A 26,257-nucleotide genomic window follows, 5' to 3' on the forward strand; every position below is an offset into this window, starting at 1 on the left:
GTTAATAGCATCCAATAAACAGCAGATTGAATAGAATAAAAGACATTAGTTCATTCAGGATCAGCAAAAAAAAAGCAAAAAAAAAGGACCCACCAAAAATTCTGGAGATACAGTAGGGAGAGAATTATGGAGTAAAGGTGTCTCTACTGAAAAGACCTTCTTCCTAGTAACAGCCTGTGTTACCTCAGAAGACAGAGTGCCCAGAGAAGGGCATCAGTAGAATATTCTGATAGACAGGCAGATTGAGATGGAAGCAAGCAGGGCCATAGCCAGGATTTCATGTTTGGTGGGGCCCACAGCAGGATTTGTTGGGGGTTTTTTTTGGGGGGGGGGGCACCCAGTTCGGCAGCCCAGGGCTCTCGGCACTGTAAGCTGCCTTGAGTTCCTCAAGTTAACCCCCCTTCACCTGGGCAGTCACAGCAGCTGCGTTCCCCCACCCCTTATGTGCCCCCCTCTCAGAGAGACAGAGACTTCTTGACTCTCCCATCCACTTTGCTATGCGAAGTGTGTTAGGGAAGGGAAGAAAAAAAAGTGAAAAGACCATCAGTAATGCTACTACTTGTTCAGAGTGGTGGTGAGCAAAGGGGGGCCCTCCAATGGAGGGGCCATATAGTTGGAAGGGGGGTTGAAAGGATGGGCCTGTCCCTCCCAGGCCGCACTGTAGCTACCGGCCTGGAAGCAAGTAGACCTTCAGGTTTCCTAGCTCTAAACTGTTAAGAGCTTATTCATAGGTTATAAACAGCACTTTGAAATGAACGCAGAGTAGCCACCTTTTAAAGCTGAAAAGATGTTCTCTACTGGTCCAGAATCTTTAATTGGTTAGGTTTCCTTTATGGGCCTAATTAATAGTATTGTTTTACGGCAATTTTAAACTGGATTAAGTATGTGAGGAAATGGGATCTAAAAAATAGTTACTATGTGTGAGACAATGTTGTGCCTGAGAGGACCAAGAATAGATCAGAATTGACCAATGTTGCAAAACAGGGGTGGGGAACCTTTTTTCTGCCAAGAGCCATTTGGATATTTATAACATCATTTGTGGGCCATACAAAACTATCAACTTAAAAAACAGTGCTCTGCCGAGGAAGAATGATTCAGGCTAGCAAAATTAATGCAAATAATTATTTTTCTATTTGAAGTCACATGGGGAGAGCCTAATTCAGCACACACACACAGAGCCCGGCCTGCTACCCTAGGCAAATGCCTAGGTCCAGACATATTAGACTACATCCCCTAATAGTAACATATTAGGTCACACTTATTAGCATATTAGGCCACACCATCTGGGATAATCAAGTGCAAATTGAACTGGAGGTAGCTGGCACCCACCCCCCACCCCTGCCACCCCTCCCTCCCTCCATGTGGAAACTGCAACTTCTCCCAGCAGACCTTTAAAAGCACCAACATACCCCAGTGGCAATCCTTCACAATGCCCACTACTCAGGTTCCATGGGGGGGGAGAAAGGAAGGGAAAGGAAAGGAAAAGAAAGAAATGGGGGGGGGGAGGAAAATGAAATGGAAGGAGGAAAGGGTAATAAAGGCTAAGACAAATAGATTTAAGGGCAGCTTCTATCCAAGTGCTGTGGTTAGGTTAAATGCAGGGTTATGAGTGGTTATTTGTTTTAGATGTAGGCTAAATGTAGGGTCATGAATGGTTATTTGTTTTAGATGTATTTAAATGGTTTATGTATATGTCCTTTTTTTAGTGTTGATGTGTTGGTATGTTTGTGGAAGAGCACCTCATTTCGTTGCTCTCATTTTCCTTTTTTGAGAACAATGACAATAAATTTATCATATTATAGCAGCGCCCACCTCATGGCCTCACTGGATCTCTATATTTTCGTCTCTTCGGGGTATTTTTACTTGTTCTGTTGATGGGACCCCAGCAGCTTTGTTTATTCTTCCCACAAAATATATAGGCTCACGAGAACTTTAACTTAAACCACAGATTTATTGTAACAAAAAGTCTTAACTAGGGATATGGGAGATATTTACACAGGCTTATTCTTTGTTCAGTTGTTTCAAGCTTACAGTCACTTTTACTTTCTTGGATCTCTCACAGTTACACAGTTCACCATTCCCTTTAACTCACTCTCCACCTCTAGCCAAGGTCTGGCCTCTTGGGATTGATGTGTCTAGTCTCACCCCTCGACTGGAGTCTCTCCTCTCAGCCCTTCTTGGTGTCTCAGACCCACATCCACTCCCTCAGCCTCCTCACTAGATCTTTAGAGTAGTTTCCCGGTGTCTGTGACCATTCTGGTCTTAACTGACTCACACACACACAGCCCTCTTGGCTGGTTTTGTCCAGCTGGCAGTCTCTGGAAGACTTCCCCGTCTCCGTCTCCAGCTTCTTCACAGGATCAACTGCCCTCTTAGCCCTTCTGGCCGGCACTAACTGACCCTCTCAGTCTCTGTCAGGTCCCCACTGACAGACTTCTCTGACAGGCCTCCACTCTGTCAGACTCCAACTGACTGAACTCCTGCCTCAGCAGTTTCTCTCACTAAACTAACTTTTTTCCCTCCCTGAGAGCTCAGAGCACTTTGCCCCCACCCTCAGGTCACCTGACGCAGCCCTGTGCGTCTTCAGCTTATGCTTAACCCATTGCTTTCCGTCACACATATCATAAAGGGAAAAAAAGAAATGGGGGGAAGAAAGGGAAATAAAGAAATGGGGAAGAAAAGTGGACGAAAAGAAAATGAAGAAATAGGGATAAAGGGAAAGAAAGAAAGAAAGAAAGAAAGAAAGATAAAGGGGAAGAGAAGGAAATAAAGAAAGGGGGAATTAAAGGAAACAGAATGGAGGGAAGAAATAGAAATAAAGAAATGAGAGGAAAACTTACCTGAACTGTGACGGTGACTTTTCCAGGCCTTGCAGTGATCCTGGCCAGCCGGCCAGGCCCCAGGGAGACTGCAGCATGGCGAACCCCGTGCTCTCTGCCTGCCAGCTGGGCCATGGGGAGGCTACTGCACAGTGCAGCTGGGCTGCATAATCCTCACTAGGCAGCTGGGCCCCAGGGAGGCCACTATGTGGCTTGGCTCAGTCCAGCAGTCCCCGAGGGCCAGACCAAGTGATCTCACCTGATGTTCCCCACCCCTGTTCTAAAATCTTTTATGGCATAATTCCTATGCATATCTACATCGAGGCAAATCTATGGAAGTGACTTCCATGTAAACTTGAGCTGCATGAGTAACTTCTGTTTATGAGGATACTGGCTTCTCATAATGTGTTGGCCTTTTTTCCTTTTATTAACAGCTTGCTCATGCCATCAGGTTACTACTGGAGTACACAGAAACACCCTATGAAGATAAATTATACAGCTGTGGAGAAGGTGAGTACTGCTGGTATATGGAACACACAAAGCCCTTTCTTGTGTTTGATGCTAATGAAGACCTGTTTCTTGTAGGGTTGCCAAATCTAGGTTGAGGATGGAGGCTGGGGAAAACAGGCACCACAGTGGGGTATATTGACATGGAGTCCACCCTCCAAAGCATCCATTTTCTCTAGGGAAACTGATCTTTAGTCTGAAGATTATCTTTAATTTCAGGGGATCCCCATGTCCCACCTGGAGGCTAGCATCCCTGGTTTCTGATGCAGTCTGCACTTCCTAGGAGGAGAGAAGCAGTTCTCCAGTGGTCCCAGTAGTGGGTCAGTCCTGACCTCTGGGAATGTAGCTCCTCCTCTCTGTAGACAGGGCCAGTAAAACAAGTTCCTTCCAGGAGGGGGTGCTATTCCCCTTAACTTTCAGTTTTGTTTGGCCCTGCTTCCAGAGCAGGTGCCAGCTGAGCTTCAGCTCAACTTTGCAAAAAAAAAAAAAAAAAGACCACAGCAGAAGCGATGAGGAAAGGGACGGAGCAGCTTAATCTCCCCCCTTCCCTCGGCATCTGAAGCTTCCTGGAGTCTGGCAGAAGCCGGGAGACCCAGGAATGTGGCTGCAGTTTCCCCACGCCTCTCTGAGTGAGGCGGCAAAGCCACGCTGGCTCCAGTCCATTTCCAGACAGCACAGCTGAGCCGCGGGTACATGAAGCACACGGGAGCAAAGAATGCGGCGGCGAGCAGTGGAGACTGCAGATGACCAGGGCGGAGACAGCACACGCATCAGCAGCCCCGCGGACATCCAGAGCCTCTGTCCGGACCCAGCAGCGCGAACAGGACGGCGACGGACTCCTCCTCCCTCCTGAGGAACAGGTAGGGTCCCAGAGGCCCACGGATGGGGGTATTAGTGGAGGAGGAAGTTTAGCAATGGGGAAAAGATACTGGTGACTCTAGTGGCAGCCTTGCATCTCAAGGGAGTATCATTGTTTCCATACCTGGACGACAACTTAATCAAGGCACCATTATTTGCGCAGACGAAGGCAGCCCTGAAGGAGACAATGGATGTTCTATCCTCCCACGGGTTTGTCATAAATTGGGAGAAGAGTTCCCTCACACCGACTCAATCCATCCTTCACCTGGGGGTACAGACCGATACCAGGCAAGACAGAGTCTTCCTCACCCAGGAAAGACAAGCGAAACTGACACAACTGATCCATTCAGTGTTACAGGCCAAAACCACGCAAGTGATGACTCTAGCCAAATTGGTGGGACTCAGTCTCGTGCCAGGACCTTGTGCAATGGGCACGTTCCCATACATGACCCATCCAGTCCTTCCTACGCCCCTTCCAGACAGCCATTGCTCAGAGGAAGCCGCTCCAGGTTGGAGTGCAAAATGGGTGAAAGTGGCCTTGCAATGGTGGTTGTCGCCATGGCAGTTCCAAGCCAGACAGGCTCTGCGAGAACCAATTCAAACAGTTGTGATGACGGATGCCAGCTTGTTTGGCTGGGGGGCACATGCGAAAGGACAGATGGTTCAAGGGTGCTGGTCCTGTCAGGAGACTTCCAACAGTATAAATATCCTGGAAGTGAGGGCGATCAGACTAGCTCTGCTCCACCTTCCGGACATAGTGAAAGGCCAACATGTTCTTGTCCAAATGGACAATATGACAGCGAAAGTCTTCGTGAACAAGCAAGGAGGGACACGATTGAAACTCTTGCAGTGAGAGGCAACTCTGCTGATGGACTGGGTGGAGACAAATCTTCTGTCCCTGAAGGTGACACACATTGCAGGGAAGGACAACGTGTTAGCGGACTGGCTGCTGAACGAGATGGTCTTCCGTCAAGTTTGCCAGAGGTTTGGGTTTCCAAAGGTGGACTTGTTCACTTCGGAACTAAACCATCAAGTTCCAAACTTCCTGTGATGAACAAGAACTCAAAAGGCCACAGGCACAGATGCGTTGGACGCAGAGTGGCCCAGGACTCTTCTTTATGCCTTTCCCCCAGTGCAGGTGCTGCAGAGGTTCTTGCTCAGGGTACAGGACTTGGGGGCGGAGGTAATAGTAATAGCACCTTTTTGGCCAAGAAGGGTCTGGTTCTAGGAGTTGATGCATCTCAGGGTAGCCGAACCCTGGATACTTCCGCTAAGGAAGGATCTCCTGCTACAGGGAGAGGTGCTGTGTCCACGACTGGAGATGCTAAGACTCACAGTGTGGAAGTTGAACGGAGGCAACTGACTGAGTTGGGGTACCAAAAAGGGGTTGTAGAGACCATGCTGGCTGCTAGACGAATGTCTACTAATAGAGTGTACAGTGCCACTTGGCAGACCTTTGTGTCCTGGTGTCAGGAGAACAGTGCAGACCCAATGTCTGCTAAGATAGCAGACATGCTAGCCTTTCTTCAGGGGGGTTTGGAGAAGGAACTTAGTACCAATACCCTCCAAAGGCAGGTAGCGGCCATTTCAGCAGTGAGAGGTGATAGGAAGGGCAAGTTATTGTCAAAACATTCACATATCAAACGCTTTTTAAGAGGGGTGTCTCTTCTTAATCCACCGCAGGGACACAAGTTCCCTTCTTGGAATTTGAATGTAGTGCTTGAGGCCTAAAGTCACAAGCCTTTTGAGCCTATGGCTTCATGCAGTTTAAAAATGCTTACTTTTACGATTTTCCTGGTGGGAATTACTTTGGCACGCAGGGTGTCTGAGATTAAGGCATTGTCTATCCACAAAGATCTTTGTGTTTTCCACCGAGATAAGGTGGTCTTGAGACCTGACCCGGCCTTTGTCCCAAAAGTTAACTCACTGTTTCATAGATCGGAAGAGCTTATTCTTCCTTCCTTTTGTCTTAATTCACAGTACGAAAAGGAGAGGCTATGGCACTGTCTGGATGTTCGCAGAGCCTTAAGCTTTGACCTGGACAGAACTAAGCCTCTACGGTCTTCTGATTCCTTATTTGTTTCTTTTAGTGCTAGAGCCCTGGGTAAAGCCATTTCTAAATCTACACTTAGTAGATGGTTGTGAGGCTGCATCATCGAGGCGTATAAGGCCAGGGGATTGGAGCCTCCATCAGGCATCACAGCTCACTCCTAAAGGGGAGCGGCCACTTCTGCAGCTTACAGAGCTTTCCCTTCTATGGAGGTGGTGTGCGAAGAGGCCACTTGGCGCTCTGTTCATTCCTTTATGAAGCAATACCATATTGATAACTCGCTTCAGCTGAGGCGGCATTCTGTAGGAGGGTGTTGCAGGCTGTTATTTGATCCAAAGGACTGAGTGGGCCCACCCTTGGGAACTGCTGTTATAAGTCCCATAGGTCAGAACTGACCCTCTACTGGGACCACTGGAGAATGGAAAATTCTGTTCACTTACTGTGAAGTCTTCCTTCTCGGTGGTCCCAGAGTGGGTCAGTCCTCCCCGCCCAGTTTGGGATTTACTCAGGTCTTTGCATCAATACACTGGGAGTCCCGGGAGTTTGGGGATTTGTCTTTTTGCTGAGTTTGCTGTGGACCATGTAATTGCACATGGGGAGTTATTGGTTAAAGGCGTTCTGGTTTGGTTGTACCAAACTGTCCAGTTCCACCATTATGAATAAAGGCAGTTGGATGATTCTGTACATGCTTCCTTGATTCCGGGTCTGGGAGGGTAAGACAGGTATTACTGTGGTGTTTCTTCCCTCGGTTGCAGTTTGTTTTCTAGTTTGTAGTCGGGAGTCGACTGGCTTGTAGACGAACTGAAAGTTAAGGGGAATAGCACCCCCTCCTGGAAGGAACTTGTTTTGCTGGCCCTGCCTATGGAGAGGAGGAGCTACATTCCCATAGGTCAGGATTGACCCACTCTGGGACCACTGAGAAGGAAGACTTCACGGTAAGTGAACAGAATCTTCCGATTTGCCTGTATGGCATGAAGGGCTTCAAACATGCTAAGCCAATCTGGGTATTTTTCACCTGTGCTGTGGTCTGTTCTTCTCCTACCACCCTTGTTTAGAATGTCCAAAATTGCCCTAGGGGTCCATGTTATATGCTTGTGAACTTCACAACTATGTTAATCTGTGTACTAAATTTTGAAAAAGTACAAAATTGCTGGGAGGAAGTGGAATGTTGTTGAAATACTGTAATCTGTGCAATGCATACATGTCTTTTTGTTATCTGGAACTGTCTGATAGAATCAAAGATTTCAGGTTTTCACGGCTGGTAACATCATTAGGGTTTGTAGAATCTTTCGGGATCAAGTGCCGTGTTCTACTGGAGAAAGTTTTCCTTCCAGACGTTTCGTTCTCAGCTGCGGAGAACATCCTCAGTGGCGTTGCAGCCGGAGCAGGCGCTCAGACCTTCTTGGCTGCTGTGCATTGAGTCTGTGCTCAATGCACAGCAGCCAAGAAGGTCTGAGCGCCTGCTCTGGCTGCAACGCCACTGAGGATGTTCTCCGCAGCTGAGAACGAAACGTCTGGAAGGAAAACTTTCTCCAGTAGAACACGGCACTTGATCCCGAAAGATTCTACAAACCCTAATGTCTGATAGAAGTTTATTAGCATGAAATGTTATCGGGGTGGGCTGGAGGCATACCGTTAGATGCAAGAGGAAGGGTACTCCTTCACCCAAAGGATGATTAACATGTGGAATTCACTGCCACAGGAGGTGGTGGCGGCTACAAGCATAGACAGCTTCAAGAGGGGGTTAGATAAAAATATGGAGCAGAGGTCCATCAGTGGCTATTAGCCACAGTGTGTGTGTGCGTTTGTGTGTGTGTGTGTGTGTGTGTGTGTGTGTGTATATATATATATATATAAAATACCTTTTATTTATATCCCGCCCTCCCCTCCGAGGCAGGCTCAGGGCGGCTCACAACATATAAATACAATGTATAATAAAACCATAATTCACAATAATTGCAATTATATAAAACCATCATTAAATCAACTTGTATTAAAAGTAACGTTATGGTGCTATGACTCAGATCTTCTATAAAATTCAGTGGCTAAAACATATCCAGCGAATCTTTCTTGGCTCGGTATTAAGTGAAGGCTATTTTAAAGAGGTAGGTCTTGCAGGCCCTGCGGAATTGGTCTAGACACCGCAGGGCCCGCACCTCCTCCGGGAGTTGGTTCCACAATAGCTGTAATGGAGAAGGCCCGATCCTGAGTAGTCTTCAATCTGGCCTCCCTTGGCCCAGAGATATTCAGCTGGTTCTTTCCAGCTGACCTCAGCGCTCTCTGGGGTTCGTATGGGGAGAGACGGTCCCTCAAGTAGGCAGGTCCTCGGCCATATAGGGCTTTAAAGGTAATAACCAGCACTTTGTAATGAACTCGGTACACCACTGGCAGCCAGTGCAGCCCGCGCAGCCCCGGCCGTATATGCTCCCATCTTGGGAGTCCCAACAACAGCCTAGCCGCCGCGTTCTGCACTAGCTTCAGCCGCCGGGTTCGGCACAAGGGCAGCCCCATGTAGAGGGCGTTACAGTAGTCCAGTCTCGAGGTGACCGTTGCATGGATCACAGTTGCTAGGTCCCGGCGCCCAAGGAAGGGGGCCAACTGCTTCGCCCGTCGAAGATGGAAAAAAACGCAGACTTGGCAGTGGCCACTATCTGTGCCTCCATTGATAATGAAGGCTCCGGAAGAACCCCCAAGCTCTTGACCCTATGGGCCGCTTTCAGCGGCACACCGTCAAAAACCAGGAGAGGAATTTCCCTTCCCGGGGCACTGCGGCCCAAGCAAAGGACCTCTGTCTTCGTTGGATTCAACTTCAACCCACTCAGCCTGAGCCAACCTGCCACGGCCTGCAATGCTAGGTCCAGGTTTTCCGGGATGCAGTCAGGCCGGCCGTCCATTAGTAGATAGAGCTGGGTGTCATCTGCATATTGGTGGCACCCAAGCCCAAACCTCTGAGCAATCTGGGCAAGGGGGCGCATGTAGATGTTAAATAACATCGGAGAGAGAACTGCATCTTGTGGCACCCCACACACTAATGAGTGCCTCTGGGACAGCTCTCCCTCAATTGCCACCCTTTGTCCCCGTCCGTCAAGGAAGGAGGAAAGCCACTGTAAGGCCGACCCCCTAATCCCTGTGTCGGCGAGCCGGTGGGTCAGTAGCCGATGGTTGACCGCATTGAACGCAGCCGACAGATCTAACAATATCAGCACCGCCACGCCGCCTCGATCCAGATGCCGCTGGAGGTCATCTACCAAGGCGACCAGCACTGTCTCTGTCCCATGACCCAGCCGAAAGCCGGACTGGTGGGAATCTAAGGTGGAAGTGTCATCCAGAAAACTCTGCAACTGTAACGCCACTGCCCTCTCCATAACTTTACCTAAGAATGCTAAGTTCGAGACCGGTCGGTAATTCGCCAATTCGGCCGGATCTGCTGTACTTTTTTTCAAGAGAGGGCGAACCATAGCCTCTTTCAAGGATGTTGGAAATTGCCCTTCCAAGAGGGATCTATTTATGATATCCTGTACAGGATATCTAAGCTCCTTCTGGCAAGATTTAATTAGCCAGGAGGGGCATGGGTCAAGATCGCAAGTTGTAGGGCACACAGTAGAGAGAATTCCGTTGACTTCCCCCAGGCTAAGTGCGTTGAAGTGGTCCAAGACAAAATCAGAAGACGGACACGGAGCCTCGAGTTCTTGTACTGTATCCAACGTGGCGGGAAAGTCCTGGCGGAGCAACAAGATTTTGTCTGCAAAAATTTTCGCAAAAGCCTCACAGCCTATTTCTAATTCCCTCACATTTGGTCTGCCTTGAGGCAGAGTTGTCAAATTCTCAATTATCTTTAATAATTGTGCCGGGCGTGAATTTGCAGATGCAGTCCTAGCCGCAAAGTAGTCTTTCTTTGCGGCCTTGACTGCCATCTCATAAGACTTCATAAATGTTCTGTAGGATGTTCTCGTCGCTTCATCACGAGTATGCCGCCACCGCCTCTCTAGTCGTCTGAGTCCCTGTTTCAGCTGCCGTAACGCCGAGGTGTACCATGGAGCCAGCCTATTACGGGGACACAGAGGTGCAATCTCGTTGATGGCCCTGGACAGCCTGTCATGCAAAGCCTCTACCAGGTCATCAAGGGAATCGCTAGGGGGCCACGGATCCCGCAGAGCCATTTGGAACTGTTCAGGGTCCATCAGACTCTGCGGGCGAGCCAAAATAGGCTTGCTGCCCATACAGGGTTGGGGCGGTGCACCCACACGGGCCTTGAGGGCTAGATGATCCGACCATGGGACCGCTTCCACAGCGATGTCGTCCACCAAAATCCCGGATGCAAAGATCAAATCTAACATGTGCCCGGCTTGGTGTGTGGGAGTGGTAACAAATTGGGAGAGTCCCAGTGTCGCCATGGAAGACACTAGATCCATCGCCCGGTTGGAGGCCATGTCATCCGCATGGACATTGAAATCACCCAAGACCATAAGCCTTGGGAACTACAACGCCCAGCTTGCCACGGCCTCCATCAGGGATGGTAAGGCGTTGGCCGGTGCGTTAGGCGGACGGTACACCAGCCAAATCGCCAACCCCTCCCCCACATCCCACGCCAAACCAGCACATTCTAAACCATTGATCGTTGGGGCCGGGAGAGCACTGAAGGAGTAATCCTCCTGTATGAGTAGCACCACCCCTCCCCCCCCCGCCTGTTTGTCCGTGATTGGTGAAAGACCAAATAACCCGGGGGTGTCATCTGGGAGAGAGCTACTGTCTCCCCATCTTGCACCCAGGTCTCGGTCACGCAAGCCAGGTCCATATCCTGCTTAAGCAGGAATTCCCTAAGGATCGAGGTCTTATTGTTTATGGACCTGGCGTTACATAACACCAATGACGGAGACGGGCTATTCCTCTTGGCCCCACTACCTGTCACTGTCAGGATGGGACGCAGGCTGGAAGGGGGCTGAGCACTGTTTTGTCTCCGCCTCCTTCCCTTATCATTCCGTCTGCTCCCACCGTCGTACCTTCCCCTCCCCATGAGCACTGGGATCCCCAGGTCAGACATCCACCTGTGCTCGGTATGTCCTCCACCAATACCGAGTTGTCTTCTCCCCCCACCTATATTATCCTAATCTTAACCTCCCTCCCCTTCTACTTCATCCCTGAAATTGCCGGTCCACTATTAATTTAATCCATAGTTAATTAATTTTAAAACCCCCAACCCTAAACCACCTCCAATTGATTAGCTAACTTTAAAACATCAATAGCACATTAATAAATACCCCCCCAATTTTACCCCTCAAAATTAATCTGCTAATAATTAAATAACCCTCAGCGCTAAACAATTAATAATATCACTAATTAATTAACTAATTTCAGTCTCTATAGTTGCCTGCAATATAAACTGCTTGTCTCAGTGGAGAGTGGAAGTCAAAGCTACCAATTAGATGGTAATCTTTCAGATGCAGTTCTTAAAGTGCTAGTGCTCATGAGTATTCTTAACCTGTGGCCAGAGTTTCTGCCGATGCAGATTGTTGTCCAAGGATCCAATTCACCCCAATAGCTCAGACGACCCAGGAAGAGATGGAACTTCCCCTGTGTCCTCCTAGCAGTCCGGGTTGAGCCCTTGTGAGTCCCAATCAAGAGGGGATTCTAGTTCCGCCGTCGCCACCTCAGGATGTAATGCAGCCCCCTACACCCGGCACACCAGGCCTCCGCACGCTGTTTGCCCCGTACAGGGCTTCCTGGTCATGGGGCTCCTGGCAGTCGGGTTTGGCTGAGCTCTTGTAGCAACCGTGACCTCATCACCCCCCGCAATCCTGTCGGCTCCGTCATAAGAACATAAGAGAAGCAATGTTAGATCAGGCCAATGGCCCATCCAGTCCAACATTCTGTGTCACACAGCGGCCAAATATATATACACACACACACACTGTGGCTAATAGCCACTGATGGACCTCTGCTCCATATTTTTATCTAACCCCCTCTTGAAGGTGGCCATGCTTGTGGCCGCCACCACCTCCTGTGGCAGTGAATTCCACATGTTAATCACCCTTTGGGTGAAGAAGTACTTCCTTTTATCCGTTTTAACCTGTCTGCTCAGCAATTTCATCAAATGCCCACGAGTGCTTGTATTGTGAGAAAGGGAGAAAAGTACTTCTTTCTTGATGTTTCTCCAAGCTAAAGAGCCCTAAGCATTTCAGCCTTTCTTCATAGGGAAGGTGTTCCAGCCCTTTAATCATTTTAGTTGCCCTTTTCTGAACTTTCTCCAATGCTATAATATCCTTTTTGAGGTGCGGCGACCAGAACTGCACATAGTACTCCAAATGAGACCGCACCATCGATTTATACAGGGGCATTATGATACTGGCTGATTTGTTTTCAATTCCCTTCCTAATAATTCCCAGCATGGCGTTGGCCTTTTTTATTGCAAACGTACACTGTCTTGACATTTTCAGTGAATTATCTACCACGACCCCAAGATCTCTCTCATGGTCAGTCTCTGCCAGTTCACACCCCATTAACTTGTATTTGTAGCTGGGATTCTTGGCCCCAATGTGCATTACTTTGCACTTGGCCACATTGAACCGCATCTGCCACGTTGACGCCCACTCACCCAGCCTCACTGTCCGCAACGGCTACCAGTCGCACCGCGCTGTACTCTCGTTGTCTCGAGCGCGTTGTCGTCCGCACTCTCGCAGCCATGCATGGCACTCTCCCTTTGGCCTCCCCTGCTCTCTCCGGCCACTCCGTGCACTTCAGCCCGCGCCCCACCTCCATGTCGACCCGGCCAGCGGCTAGTCGCAGCCAGCAGCAGCGCTCCCAGTTCGCCTCTCACGCAACGGGAAGACCACCGCAGTCTCGGTGCGACCCAGCGTAAGTTGATTTCTTCCCCTTCTCTATCTACTCCAGGCACTATCGCTGTGATGTAATGTTTAGTAGTAGCTTGTTATTCCTGAGTTGTTACTGAGTTAACCGGAGCCCTAGCACCTGTTCTCGCCGCCATCTTGTGTGTGTGCCTGGAGTGCCTGGAGTAGATAGAGAAGGGGAAGAAATATTTGGCCACTGGGTGACACAGAATGTTGGACTGGATGGGCCATTGGTCTGATCCAACATGACTTCTCTTATGTTCTTAAATGGATTTGTGTCCCAACTCTGTGAGACAGGGCTCCATAGCTTGGTCTCTTGTTGTTATTGTCAGTTGTCTGGATGAGTAAGGGATAACGTTAAAACCTCTGTGGATTGTGCAGCTTTTGCCCTGGGCTTCCTGGTGGTAATGAAGGATACCCTGGGGAAAAGGTCCATGCTTTTTTCAGAGACTTTCTGCATTCTATTATAGTACCCAGTGAAGGAGCAGAGGCAGCTGCTTTGGAGACATGCCCAGTAGCAACAGCCCCATCCCATTGTGCAGAATTTTGCCTTGTTGTACAGAGCTGGTGGTTCAGTTTTGCAGAAGCAATGAGGTGCAATGGCAAATTCTATCTTTGACCTAACTTATTAACAGCTGTTGTTCCATGACCATTGCTGCTAGATATGTAAGTAAAACCCATAGTAAAATCTAGAAATGAGGCATGAATTGTAATAAGGGCAGTAATATCATGGCAGGCTGTATTTTAATCTCTGATGTTTGTTTTCTCAAGTACTGCTGACAAACTTTGCTCATGTTCCAGTGGGCTGAGCAAAGAGCAATGATGTTAGCTTCACTATGTAGTATAGAATGGAGTATCTTATCCCCATGTATTTAAGGTGTGTGGTTTTATGGAGGGGATCTCATCGCCTTGTGACGTTAGTTAGTAGTGCATTGTTTTATTTGAAAATTTCCCTACTTCTCCCAGAACCTCTTGCCCCAAGTCTAGGAGCTTTAAGGAGGGTCAGAAATGTAGCACATGGTCAGGCCAACTTTCCAAAATGTACCATATTCTCTGCAGTTTGTGGGTAGGTAGAGTGCTATTAAGAGCCCCGTGGCGCAGAGTGGTAAAGCTGCAGTACTGCAGTCCTAAGCTCTGCTCAAGACCTGAGCGATCCTTGCAGAAGCTGGGTTCAGGTAGCCAGCTCGTGGTTGACTCAGTCTTCCATCCTTCCGAAGCCAGTAAAATGAGTACCCAGCTTGCTGGGGGAAAAGTGTAGATGACTGGGGAAGGCAATGGCAAACCACCCTGTAAAATGTCTGCTGTGAAAACGTTGTGAAAGCAATGTCACTCCGGAGTCGGAAACGACTGGTGCTTGCACAGGGGACTACCTTTACCTTTTTAGAGTGCAATTAAATGCATAGACCTCATAAGGGCTAGTAAGAGACAGTGAAGGTATGCCAAACAGAACAAAACCATCTTCACGCACTGGCTGAGAAGGCAACAGATTAATTTCCCTAGGGAAGGAGTTCCAGAGTTTTGGTGCCATGACTGATAAGGCCATTTCTCAGGATGCCACCTTTTTAGCCTCAGATGGTGAGGGACTCTGAAGATGACTTGAATGATTGGGTAGGTTCATCTGGAAACAGGTGAGCATTCAGCTCTGCTGACCTCAAATTATACAGGGTTTTAAAGGTCAATACCAGCGCCTTGAATTAGGCCTGAAAGTAAATTTGGAGCCAGTATAGGTGCAATGAGACTTGAGTGATGGGGTCGCTATGACACATTACAGTCACCATTCTGATTGCAATATTCTGCAACAGCTGTAGCTGCCTGGCATGCTTCAAGATGGCGGCAGCAGCCATAGACCTCTTTCACCAGCTTTGACAATTCCTGGGCAGAAAAAATCTTGACCTTCTGTTGTATGCCTCAGTAATATCTAGATTGGACTACTGCAATGTGCTCTATGTGGGGCATGCTTCAAGGGCAGCCCCACATAGAGCACATTGTAGTAGTCCAATCTAGATATTACTGAGGCATACAACAGAAGGCCAAGATTTTTTCTGCCCAGGAATGGTCACAGCTGGCTCACCAGTCAAAGCTGGTGAAAGGGGTGTATTGCTGCCGCCACCATCTTTTTTTTTATGTGACAAGGAGGCCTGGGTTCAGCAACATCCCCAAGCTGTTGCAAGGCCCTCCTTCAGGGTAAATGCATCCCCATCCAGAACAGATGTCCCAGTGTCTGAGTCAAACTCCCCCACCCATAGTACCTCAGTTTTGTCAGGATTATGCTTCAGTTTTGTAGCCCTCATCCATCCTCAAACTGCCTCCAGGCACTGGTTCAGTTTCCACAACTTTCCTGGGATTTGCTAGAAGCCCAAGATAGAGCTAAGTGTCATCTGCATATTGGTGACAGCTCAGCTCAAATCTCCAGGTGACCTCTCCCAGTGGCTTTATGCAGATATTGTATAATAATTGCAAAAACAATGGCTTCTCTCTCACACACACACGTACACTGAAGTGCTAGGAGAATTCAGTACCCCTATAGTAGAGATCCAAAAATGAGTAGCAGTTTTACAGTTACTGTGTTAAAAAGTGACTGTCCAGAAAAGGCACAAGTGCCTCAGTACAACAGCACAATGGAGGCTTTTTCATTTAGGTTCAGGACTCCAGTTTGGCTGTTTGTTTCTTAGTGTGTCTTAATCTTGCTATGCAGACTCTCTAAAGCTGTAGAATGCCTCTGGTGTTCTTCATAGAACAAGTAGATCTCTCCACATACTCTCAGGGATGCTCCTCTGAGATAAATACCCCAAGACAACATTTAGGTGAGGAGGAATTGCTTTACCAGCTTTCTGAAAGGTTAGCTTGAACTTCTGACTTGCACTTGAAGAGTATTTTTGTTACAACACATCAAGACCTAGTTATCAAGTCTTCCCTCAGAAAATTCGGCTTGACCTAACCAATTCATTCAGAAGTAAATCTCACTGAATTCAGTGAGCCTCTGTCCTTAACAGATGTCCCTAGGATTGTAGCCTTGATTGCACAATTAACATGGCTTTTTAGCCTATCAGAATTATGGTTTCTTGGCAATGGGATGAAAGTAGAATTGGTTAAGCATATTTCTTACATATGCAGCTAAGCCTCTCCTTTTTCTCATTTCTAGCGCCTGACTATGAAAAGAGTCAGTGGATCAATGAAAAGGAAAAGCTGGGCCTGGACTTTCCAAATGTATGTAGGAGTCTTTCTCTTTGGGGAATGGTGGGTGGGAACAATGAAGTAATGCTGGAATTCACTTTGGGTGCCTTTGATATAGATTTTCCATTTTTCAAAGTGCTCTGTGCCTTACATTTTGCCTGCTCTAAATATGAGTTAGCACTTGGATGGGAGATCACCAAGGAATTCCAGGGTCACTACACAGAGGCACGCAATGGAAAACCATCTCTTAGCGTTTCTTGTCTTCAAAACCCTACAGGACCAGCAAAAGTCATCTGTGACTTCATGGCACTTAACACCCACACACAAATATGACCTGTCAGCAGAAAGTTAAAAATGGAGTACCCCCAGACAGAAATATGTGAAGCATTTACACTCTGAAGGTTAAATACAAATACAGTTTCTCATCAATTCTACAGCAAGACCTTTTTGGGGATTTGCTACCCAGTTCTGTCTGAACCCAGCTGCCTCAGTCAGACCTGCACCAGACATGGATGTTCTTCTGAACTGCCAGACCTTTAAACTCTGCCAGTCATTTGTTGAAATGCTGATTTACAGCTATGCAACTGGCCAGAAGTTCTCTATTTTTGACCCTTATATTATCTTCAGACTCTCACCAATAGTCCAGAATACACCTCACTTTTCTCTTGCATCCAATAGATACCAAGGATTCTGCAGAAGACAGACTTAGAGGCTGCAATCCTAAGAACAAGTGCTTAAGTTAGGAGTAAAGTCTGGTCTTACTTCTGAACAGATCTGCTTCCTAGTTAGACTTTTAGCTTGATCCTAGGTCACTCTTCCACCACTCCCAGTTTAAACTGAAAAAAGCAAGAGAGAGGCTCAGAATGGCTGTTAACAAAAATACAAAACCAGGAGCAAAGCCCAGGAGGATCCAGAGTGCTGGATTTGGGTGTGGAAACAGAGGTGTAAAAATGGAGGGAAGGAAATCTCAGCCCCTTGGCAACATGAGAGTGAAGCCCCTTCCAAGGCAGTCCTGCCTGCTCCCCACCACTTCCTTACTGTTTGCTGACAGTTCTGCAGGGATTCCTGCCCTGACTTGTAAATGAGAATGTGGCCCTCCCCATTCATCTGCCAGAGAACTGTGCTGCCCTTTGATTCCAGGGCTGTCGAGCCATCATGGGTCCCAGACAAAAATTCTGTCTAGGCCCCCCGTATGACCCTGATCCAAACCCAATATGACAGATCACTTACCTGTTATCATGAATCCATAGTAATAAAATAATCAGCTCTCTCTCTATCTGTTTGTTTATTTTTTATTTATTTTACTTATGTCCTGCCTTTCTCCCCAGTGGGGACCCAAAGCAGCTTACAGCATTCTCCTCTCCTCTATTTCATCCTCACAATGACCCTGTGAGGTAGGTTAGACTGAGTGTGTGACTGGCCCGGGATCACCCTGCAAGCTTCCCTTGCAGAGTGGGAATTTGAACCTGGGTCTCCCAAATTCTACTCCTGCACTTTAACTACTATACCATGCTGGCAGGGATAACTCATCAGAGAATAAAGCTAGAAGACTCAAAACTGGTACCAGCTTTAGGATTACTGTGGCAGTTCCAGGTTAAAACTAAAAGACTTGGGAATATCCTAGCTGAGATGAGACAGTCCTTCCCTCCATGGTATTTACTAGGGGGTCTCTGTAGCAGGCATAGCTCATCAGAAAATAATGCTACTTATTTGAAAACTGACCACTGACCCCAGAATGATGATGGAAGTGGCAGTGCCAAAAGTGAAGGGAATTAGAACATCCTGAACCAGGTTATCTTCACAATAGGTGACATGTAATAAGAGAGCTTTTAAGCAACCTATCATACCTCTCTAATACTCGGATCCTCAATTCGCCATAGAAGGTTGCTGGGTGACACACACTCAATCATGCCTACCTCAGAGTTGTTGTGAGGAGAAAATGGAGGACAGGAGAACAATGCAACTTTGGGCCTCCATTGGGGAGAAAGACTGGGAATGGCATTCATTATTAATCTAATTTTAATTATATTAAAAAGATCACATCATTTGTCATATGGCAAAGTAGTCTTTACAAAGGGCTATCAGATCTTCCACCCACATAATAGTAATGATAACAGCCCTGTGCCTGAACTGGGACTTCTGACTTCTGTTCCATATGGATAGCCACTGAAACACTGTTCTATTACCATGCATGTAAAGGGTGGAGGAGGAGGAAGCATCCTTATGCGATTTGTTTAGGCCATGGGGAAATGCAACTCCCTCCTTTCTGTCCAAAATATTAACGAAAGTTTGTTACTCTGCTACTACAGACAGGATAGGGATGAAAAGAACTTGAAATGAAGAATTGTTTAAAAAAAACAAAGGGTGGGGGGGAGACACAGAAAAATGATAGGGGGAGAGAGAAACTGAATGCAAAGAGTGTGGAGGAGAGAAATTAAGGAAAAGAGTGGGAAAGGTTCTATCTTGCTTCAGTGCAGTTACTACTGCTTTGCAAGATCTGGCTGACCTGGGGGCAAGGAAAGGAAGAGAAAGGCTTGAATATTGGGGGAAATGACCTGCCACACTGTAGCAGCTGTCAGTATGCTATCTGGTTGTGCACCAGTGCTGGCTTTGTTTGATTATCATGTTGGTATGATCTGTTAAGTAAGTTGCTTCATTCTTGGAGAAAGGCAAGAATAGCTGATAATAGAGTGCCTTCACTGTGCTCAGGCTTCCATGCGCTGCTAGTGGCTGCATTTTTAAAATAAATGGAAAGCAATTTAGCTGGATGCAGCATGACTCTGGCTTCAAGGGCCCTCTGGCTGACTTGGGCTCCCTGAATGTTGGAACCCCCCCCCCCCCAAAGTCGTCCTCTGTCAGCAGCCCTGCTTGATTCTTATTAAGCCTTTCACTTTGATAGTGTGGGGCAATAAGGGCTGAGCTGCAGCTCACTGCTCAGAAGCTGCAGCCAGGGCCACCTGTTCTTCCCCCTTCCAAGAGGCACTGACGGTGGCAAATAGATCTTTTCCCTCCCATTGATTTTTTTTATTTATTTATTTAGAATTTATATCCCGCCCTTCCCATGGGTGGCTCAGGGCGATTATGGGTTATGACAGTGCTTCCCCCTTATTTCCATAATCTTCTCTGGAGTATTCACTAGTGGGGGAAAATGAGATTTGCTCAGAGGCAATTATGAGAAGAGTGAATAGGGCATTGTGAGTTTGGAATGCAAGACCAGCATTTGTCCTGATGCTGATTATTCTTGGTTCACTTTCCCAGCTTCCCTACCTAATTGATGGCAAGACCAAGCTTACACAGAGTAATGCCATCCTCCGGTACATTGCACGCAAGCATAAGATGTGTGAGTATTTCTTGAGCTCCTTTGGGGTCTGGGCTGGCTAATCAGAATTTAGTTTTGTCTGTCTTAATTTCTGATCTCTTCTGTTGGCTCCAGGTGGAGAAACTGAGGAGGAGATTCATAGAATGGACATGCTGGAGAACCAGGTGATGGATTTCCGCATGAGTCTCGTGATGGTCTGCTACAATCCTGATTTTGTGAGTTCACTTGCCTCTATGAAACCGGGAATGAAATAGCTGAGAGTAAAGCAAGGAGACTGGGTGATGGAGGCTGAAGGTGGGCTCTCTAAGACCCCAAAAAGGAGCATGGCTCCATGCTTGAGTGGCAGGCAGAACTGAGGGGTGTGTGCAGTAGTTTGGTTTCTGCAGCATACATGTGAAGCATGAATGATATGTATTCACCTTTAAATGCTTTTTGTATGTCACATGTATATGAACTCTGATTGGACTAAAGCATGTGCCTATGTGTCCTGTGTTTGGTTGGCTGATCTGAAACTGTCCTCCTAGGCCAGCCTACCAACTTCTTTTAAATATCTGTTTCCTAGAAGGGAAGGTATTTTGTATCATTGCTTTATTAGCAGTGCTTGGAGGTAGGGTGTCAACATAGTGTGAATAGATTTACATCTAGTGGTTCTGTTCTTGTCTTGGACAGAGGAAAGTTTTGGTTAAATTTTACTGATATTTATGGTCTTTTTTCTCCCCTCCCCTGTTTGTAGGAGAAACTGAAGCCTGGGTATTTGGAGCAACTTCCAGGGAAGCTGAAATTGTTCTCCCAGTTCCTGGGAGACAGAAAATGGTTTGCTGGGGAGAAGGTATGGGTGTATCCCAATATAGGCCTCTAAAGACAGACTTTATTTCTGCAGGCTCTCATTGTTGATCTCTTTATAGATCACGTTTGTGGACTTCCTCATGTATGATGTACTTGATCAAAACCGCATGTTTGAACCCAAGTGCCTGGATCAGTTCAAGAATCTTCAGGATTTTCTCACTCGTTTTGAGGTGAGCTTTGTCTTCCTGAGATGTGATCGCTTGCAGGTCTTCCTGTGTCTGTTGTAACTTTGTTCATTAGTTACTGGTGAGAAGCCACTAACTGTTACATTGAATACAAGGTTCCAAACTGGCTAATCCATGCTGGCATTAACAAGGATACATGAGCGACACTGTTGTTTCCTTTTGAAATGCAAAAGGTTTCAGATGTGGCCTTGGAGCTGAAATTCTCTCTCATTCCTTGTTTAACATGTCACTTCTGTGTTAGTATGGCTATAGGCATGCAAAGGTTTACTAGCTCTGTTCCCTTGTTCTTCTATTGCTATGCTGCACAATTTTGGAGCTTTTAAAATCAAAAGCCTAACTTTAATCTCTATAATTTTATGCTATGTCTGCCAGTTCATAAGTGATGCTTACTTAGCATTTGCTTATCATAAGCCATCTCAAAGATTTGTAGAGAGGAGGAGGCATATTAACAAACCTGGGAAAAGGACAAGCAGCTAAAAGGCAGAGGTGCCAACAGTAGACATAACTTTAGTAGGGGGTGTTGTCAGACCTTCTTACAACTCCTTGTGGGATTTGGTCTGTCAAGCACTGTTCCCTCTACACTCTGCATGAGTGGCCGCTCATTAACACAGGAAGCCCCACTCAGCAGCAGTCTGGAGCTGCGCAGGGTCTTGCACTGCCCATTTTAAGATGGCAGCAGTTATACTCTGCTCAGGATGTAAACTGATTCACTCAGTAGGGGGAGAAATTAGAAACATTGCTGTCAAGGCTCACTTCCCCCTCTTCCTAAGTATGTGGTGTTCTCTCTTCCCAGGCCCTGGAGAAGATTGCTGCCTATATGCGCTCCAGCCGCTTCATGAAGACTCCTATTAACAACAAGATGGCTAAGTGGGGCAACAAGAAAGAGTAGTATATGGAAGAACAGCTCTTTAGTGCCACTGGAATGCAGATTCTCCTTTTTGGGGGGCCTTAGCTGGAATTGGATGGGTAGACAGACAGCAACGTTCCAGTGTCATTACTCCCCACCCCCACCCCCCCTTTGTAGGATGATGAATAAAGTTTTTTCTTTGGCTTAAAGGCTATAGTGTCCCATACAGAATGCTGGAATTGTGGTAATTTTGAATCACATGCCTTGTTGGCAGACTGATCTCATGAGTGCTGCCTGACTGAGTGGTATTGTGAACATGTCTTATCCACTTGTGCAAGACAAGAATCTTCATGTTGGATGCTGGTCTCTTGTTAATTTGAGAGCTGATTTAGTAGTCTAATGAAGAGCGTTTTCTTAAAGTTTCCTTGACAGCTAACAAATGACATTAAGTGTTTTATTCTTCTGAATACACAGTTCAGCAATAAAAACTAATTTTTTGTTGAGTGTTAAATACTAAAGTTCTCTTCAATTTTCTTACTCATATTCATCAAAATGCCCCTATCATTCTGTCATCTGTATCCCATGTTTTTACAAGCTATAAATATATTGAGTGATTGAGTTTGTTTCTAGTAGACTGGCAATTAACATTTTGGTTGCTGCTGACTTCTACAGGAGTTTTTATATATTTTAACTAAAGCTAATACAGACATAATAATTCTGGATCAAATGCTAATATCAAACCACCTCTTAATTCACTTAAATACTTATTGCCAAAAGCTCATTATAAGAAGAGTAATTTTATATTGACTTTCTGTTATACTTTACTACAATTGCCTTCCTGTTTATTACATTTAAACCTGTTTCCAACTTCATTTCAAATATCCTCTTCCATTTATTTGCTAAGAGTGTTGTCTCTATTTGCACACAATAGAATTACACTCTAAATTTACATTTCAAACTGTTTTATTTTAGAAGACAGGTTTTTCATTTCCAGACCATGAGGTTTTTATGTGGTTTAAAACAAATAAAGGAAAACAAATATATATATGATACATTACTACAATTACACATAGACAATTGTCTTATGTAGACACAGACATTAGCATATACATAAATAGCTCATTGTGTGTTCTTCTGATATTACTTCATAAAATATTTAATAGCATATTTTTGGTTTATCACAAACTTTGATTTTGATTTCTTTTGTATCTCTTCATTGATCTTTATCCAATATTGGCTTGCTTTCTTACATGTTCACTACATATGATAAAATGTTGCATTTGTATGTTGACATTTCCAACATTTTTTGTTATATTTCTTACTTGGTTTTGAAATTTCTTTGGGCATAAAGTACCATTGAAAAAACATTTTATACCAATTCACCCTTAACATTTGGGACTCAGTAAATTTAATTTCTTTAGTGCATTAGTTTTCCCATTGGCTCATAGAAATATTATCTCCAATTTTTTTTATCCATTTAATCCTAGTCGTCCACTTGTTCTGTTTCGTATTGCAATAGTTTGTATTGCCAATAGCATTTTATATATTTTTCCTACTAAATGTTTTAAGTCTTTAACTAGTTGTTCATAGGCTGCTTTCTTAAGCAGCTTCTTCCTTTTGCTACTTGTTCTTTATTTTAGATACCATTTGGTAGTTTGTCAGCCACTGGATGTTCTTTCCTTCAGGACCATGAAGTTTCTGAAATAGTTACTTTACGCCCAGATTTGTGGGAAGTCTCTGGATTGACATACTTGAGTGGCAGAAAAAACATTTTAGATAGGGAGGGGGAGTTAATGAGGAGAAAGAAGAATAAGTTTCTAATGCTAGCTCAGACTTTCCTAGCCCGTAAAGTATATTGTAGAGAACTGTCAGATCTGTAGGTATCCCAAACAAGTGTAGAATAAGCACATAATAGGAATATTCATTTTCTCCTGCCTTTCCAAGTTGATTCACAGGCATATACCTGAGTGAACGGAATGCTGTGCGTCTTGCCTTTCTTCTGTTCTTTAAAGTGCTGTATATATAGTTTCCCTTTCATTTGTTGTAAGGACAAATGTGTTCTAGGGAGTTTTCTTAGAGTTGTCATAAGGCACCAGCCAATCAGTGCTGCATTAGCTAGCTTCAGCTGCAACGGTAGGCAGCTGTTATCCCCTTCTCCCAATTGAATTTGGGGGGAAAGATGTATTTGGAGCAAGTGGTGCTTTTAGATTGGGTTTGGTGCTTGAAGACTGGCTTCCTCTCCTTTTGTCATCCTTGTCTTTATGCTAGTGGGGTCTGAAGGGTTCTTGGGAATTCCTAGGTCACACCTGCTTTTCTGAACAGTAATCCCTAACTGGGGGGAGAAAGCATTTGGTGCTGGATTGAGATTCAATGCACAGGTGAATTTCACCTGTAGATTTTGCACATGCCTCCCTGAAGCAGAAACTAAGAAAAGAGCCATTTTAAATTTCAATGATGAAGGAGACAACTAGCTGGGCTTGTTGAATGTGTCTATTTTGTAGCAGATGGCAGCACTGGGGCGTATCTCAAATTGTTCCACTGAAGCAAACAGCTAACTTCTGAAAGGTCAGTTTATATTCAGAGATATGTACAAAGTAGTCTGTGAATGTGCAAGGGAGGCACTGCTTCATTCTGAACTGAACAAGTCTTAATGATCAAATAGTTAAGAGAGGGTGGAAATGGAAAGTACCTGTAACCCAGCAGTCACTTGTTGCCTTGGAAAGGGGGTAGGCACAGATTGTGGAGCTGCTGATAGTAAAGCAAGGGGAAGCTATGAGCAGGGTTGCCATAAGGATATTTAGCTAGAAGAGGGGCCTGCCCTTTGGACATTGATGACTAAAGGAAGCAAGGAGAACAGTTTCTGAGACGCAGCAGTTGAGTTCTCCAGATGCCCTCTGTCTCTTGACTAGTGAAACTGCTTGATTGGGCAGCCTCTTGCAGCTGCATAAAAAGGAAGGGAACAAGCAGAAGAGATAGTGACAAACTGCTTCATCTGCTGACTTCCTGTCTTAGATAACTTTAAAACACAATATTTCTGTCCCTGAAAGAATGGCACTTTACTGAGAAATGTACCAGTATGAAACAGATATTGTTGCTTGACCAACTGAGTATTGCTCAGTTAAATCACCCAGATATTCTTGCTTTGCAAATAAGCATCCTGTGCCATATAAAAGAGCCTACTAGTACCATATTTTGCATGCTGTTGCTTGTCCTGGTTATGCTCCATAATATGGTAGGTGCTATGAGAAAGCATGGAGACTCCGTGGATGGCACATGTTCAACCTGTGCTCCTTGAGCTGCACTGGCTTCTGGTGGAGTATTGGATCAGGTTCAAGATTATGGTATTGACAGTATCCATGACCTGCAGGACTTAATGCCATTCCTCAGGACATGTAAGGCGAAGATGTTCCACCAGGTGTTTGGTTGAGGATAGCGACAGCATTCCAGTTCTTCCAGTTTTTCCCCTGCCTCCCCTCCTCCCTTCAACCACGAGGCAGTGGCATAGTCTGGTAGTTTATCACCATCTTATTGTTTATTGTTTCTGGGTGATCTGTTTTAATATATTAAGAATGTTATTATTTAAACATATTTATGTGAATGCTTTTATGTACACTGCCCTGAGCTCTCTATTCAGAATGAGGGTGGTATAAAACTTAAATTTTTAAAAAATGAAAGTGTGGCAGTTCCTGCCCAGAGGCCTTCAAAGCCACATCAGATAGTGGGGTGAAGAGAGATGGTAGGGCTATACACAAAAGGATTATGTCTGATGCATATTTAATAAGCAGAGTCTGAAATAATTTAGAAGAAATCTTAGGTGTGGTAACAAATCAAAGATTGCATATGACTTGAAATCTCTGGTTTTATTGGGGTTTTTTTTGGGGGGGGGGCCTGGGGGATCTTGGAACTGGTTCAAAGCTTCTCCCTAATAAGCACTAGAACAAGCATCAGCTAAAATAGAAGCTACTTTGAAGAAGCTACTATATAGACAGAGCATCACTAGCACGGAAAGGAAGAAAGAAAGAAGGGGTGGAAGCCTTCCTCACCATCAGATGACCGTAGCCAGCAAAAGCTCTGCCCAGGGGTTGTATGGTAAAAAAAAAAAAAAAAAAGCTACTGGAATGCCCACTCCCCGCCCCTCCTGGCTAAAAAAAACACACACACCCTTCTTTGCCGCCCAGGCCTCTCGGGGAAATCTCCCCAAAAGAACATACTGCAAGGCACATGAAAGCTCATACCCTGAAGAATACTTCGTGGGTCTAAAGTGCCAGTGGATGCTAGCTTTTCTCTCATACACTGGGAGTGGGGGAGAAGGAAGGAGAGGCAGCCCAGCTCCTCTCTGCACAACACAGAGATGGGACAGGGCTAGCTTTGGCTTTTCTTGTGACCTGGTAGTGAAGCTTCTGTGGCCTGGTACTGGGTCATGACCCTGCAAATGGGAAACACTGGCCTAGAGTATTGCAGTTACATTACACCAAAGTGTATACTTCTGAAATCTGTATTAACATTTGGAACCCCAGTCTGTTCCTGAACTTCTATACATGGTACGATTTTTTCTTAATCATAGCTGGGCAGAGTGGGGAGGATATGTGTGCAGGCAGGTGTTCTTGAGAAGCAGTTGGATTGGGCAAGACGATAACTAGTAGCTGTTGCCATGATAATCTCTTGGATGGAGGATAAAGGGACTGAAGAAAGTTGCAGAAGGATGCTCACGGGGATGTTACTGTAAAGAAAGGAGGGGAAAGAAGTATAAAAGCAGAGTAAGAGATAATTACAGAAACCATGCATATAAACTGAATCTCCCCATTAT

The 26,257-nt window shown here is 45.8% G+C and overlaps 1 protein-coding gene across 2 annotated transcripts in view; it reads left to right on the top strand.

Annotated features, from left to right (window-relative positions):
• LOC132566504 (glutathione S-transferase Mu 1-like) overlaps positions 1 to 21,961 on the top strand; it is a 52,174-nt gene extending 30,213 nt beyond the window's left edge. For both annotated transcript variants that reach the window (XM_060231609.1, XM_060231608.1), the window contains exons 2-8: positions 3,254 to 3,329; positions 16,222 to 16,286; positions 19,512 to 19,593; positions 19,687 to 19,787; positions 20,306 to 20,401; positions 20,478 to 20,588; positions 21,397 to 21,961. In XM_060231609.1, the coding sequence (XP_060087592.1) occupies positions 3,254 to 3,329; positions 16,222 to 16,286; positions 19,512 to 19,593; positions 19,687 to 19,787; positions 20,306 to 20,401; positions 20,478 to 20,588; positions 21,397 to 21,492 (627 nt within the window). In that variant the 3' untranslated portion in view covers positions 21,493 to 21,961. The remainder of the gene's footprint in view (positions 1 to 3,253; positions 3,330 to 16,221; positions 16,287 to 19,511; positions 19,594 to 19,686; positions 19,788 to 20,305; positions 20,402 to 20,477; positions 20,589 to 21,396) is intronic.
• The last annotated feature ends 4,296 nt before the right edge of the window (positions 21,962 to 26,257 follow it).

Source organism: Heteronotia binoei, chromosome 2 (assembly GCF_032191835.1).
Source record: "Heteronotia binoei isolate CCM8104 ecotype False Entrance Well chromosome 2, APGP_CSIRO_Hbin_v1, whole genome shotgun sequence".
In the NCBI taxonomy this organism is placed as follows: domain Eukaryota; kingdom Metazoa; phylum Chordata; class Lepidosauria; order Squamata; family Gekkonidae; genus Heteronotia; species Heteronotia binoei.